At 51.1% G+C, this 1,944-nt stretch overlaps 1 protein-coding gene across 2 annotated transcripts in view; it reads left to right on the forward strand.

Moving 5' to 3' along the window:
* The window catches only part of LOC138170820 (NBAS subunit of NRZ tethering complex-like), a 13,600-nt gene that overhangs the window by 10,601 nt on the left and 1,055 nt on the right, over positions 1–1,944 (forward strand). For both annotated transcript variants that reach the window (XM_069100313.1, XM_069100314.1), the window contains one exon: positions 557–750. In XM_069100313.1, coding sequence (XP_068956414.1) covers positions 557–750 — 194 coding nt within the window. The remainder of the gene's footprint in view (positions 1–556; positions 751–1,944) is intronic.

The raw sequence follows: 1,944 nt of genomic DNA on the forward strand, positions 1-1,944 counted from the left end.
TAGAAAAAGAGACTGAGGCCCAAAGAGAGGAAGGGACTTGACCAAAGTCTCATGACTCACTAGTAACAGAGCCATCATTTGGCCTCAGGACCTTTGCCTTAAGCACAGTGCTTGTCTGGCTATTTATCTACAATCCCGCATGTGTACGTGTGTGCTTGTGTATGCGCACACATGTACTTGTATGTGCACGTGTGTATATGTGTGTCCTTATGTGTGCATACACACACGTGCGTGGGGGCTCTCTTCTCCTGCCATGCACTCTGTGTCCGTCCTGATCTTCCCCAGATGGTCTGGCTGCAGGGTGGGTGGCCTCTTCCTACACCTGTTCGTGTCTGGGGGTGCCAGGGCAGCATTCAGCCCACCCATCTGAAGTCACTCCCTCCTGCCCCACTGACCTCCTCAGTCATGCTGGTTTACATTGAGTTGTTATTTTAAATGCCGAGAATCAGAATTGAAAGGTAGGAGATGTTAACTTTCTTATTGCATTTAATCTGTTGCATTTTTGCCACCTTTATTATTTGGCCATAATTAATAACCTTTTTCTTTCTTTTTTTAGATAAAGAGTCCTTTTATCCACTGATAGATGTCAACTGGTGGGCTGACAATGCAGTGACCTTGGCTCGCTGCTCGGGGGCCTTGACCGTATCATCGGTGAAAACCCTGAAGAATTTGTTGGGGAAATCCTGTGAATGGTTTGAACCCTCCCCTCAGGTCACCGCTGCTCACGATGGAGGATTTTTGAGCTTGGAGGTAATTTTGTACCTTCCAGGAGAACCAGCCTCTAGGCAAGTTAGGAATTCGTGGTAATCTGAAGAAGTCTTTCTTCCTGTCACCTTGTTGAATCAGTCAGGGAACACTTAGGGAAGCCCATCCCGTGTGCCAGGCTCTGTGCTAGGCTCTGCAGGTATAAAGAAAGGCAGAATTCTGCCCCCAGGAGCTTGCAGCCTGATGGGGGAGAGATCTAAATAACTTAGGTACAAACCAGAAAGCCAGGGCAGATGGGGCGCAGCCTCAGAGGGAAGGTGCTGAGACTGAGGAGGCCTGGACAAGGCTTCTGGCCCACGGTGGGCCTTGGTCTGAGTCAGAGGGAAGTTGGGAGGGCAGTAGTTGGGGTGCAAGAGGGGGAGTGTTCTAGGCATGGGGACCACCAGAGAAAGTGCCTGGAGCTGGGAGATGGACTGTCTTGTTTGTGTAACAGCCAGGAGGCCGGAGTCACTGACTCAGGGAGGATGTGAGAAGGCGGGGAAGGGACCAGGGAGCAGGTTAGGAAGGGCTTTGAATGCCAAGCAGCTTGTGTGTTTGCTCCTGGAGGCCATGGGAGGTCGCTGCAGTTTATTGAGCGGTGTGTGTGTGTGTGTGTGTGTGTGTGTGTGTGTGTGAGTGTGATATGATAAGACCTGCATTCTGGGTAAATGCTTTTGGTGGCTGAATGGAGGAGGGACTGGGTAGGTGAGACCTGAGGCAGCAGACCCCCAGCAATGATTGCAGGAGTCCAGGTGTGAAGGGATGGAGGGTCTGCACCAGTCAGAGGAGAGAAGGGGGCACATCTCGGAGGTGAAGGCAGCAGGCCTTGGCGCCAGCTTGGGCCACAGTAAGAGGCAGTGGGGCATCTAGGATGGCCCCTAACCTGGGCCCCTGGGCACCGATTGAGCCGTTGCTTGGGTGGCACAGTTGAACTCTCTTATTTAGGAGGAGTGGGTTCCGGCTGAGCGTTGGGTTTTTCTTGAGGTGAAAAATCGAGCTTCTGCCCTTTCTGAGGCAGGGTACAGTGTGAGGTTCAGGCCAAAGATGTTGAGTCATTACTGTCTTCCCAGCCATTCCCCGACTACTTCAGGAATTTGCTCCCTTTAAATAAGACAATCTCTTTGCCATTTTTTTCACCACTTCAGTGCTTGGAGGTTTTTCTTGGTCATTTAAAATTCTAGTGTTAGAACCTTTACAGGC

The sequence above is a fragment of the Petaurus breviceps genome, unplaced genomic scaffold (genome assembly GCF_028583685.1).
Source record: "Petaurus breviceps papuanus isolate PSGF00001 unplaced genomic scaffold, PetGlider_PUasm1.0 388, whole genome shotgun sequence".
NCBI classification, from domain to species: domain Eukaryota; kingdom Metazoa; phylum Chordata; class Mammalia; order Diprotodontia; family Petauridae; genus Petaurus; species Petaurus breviceps.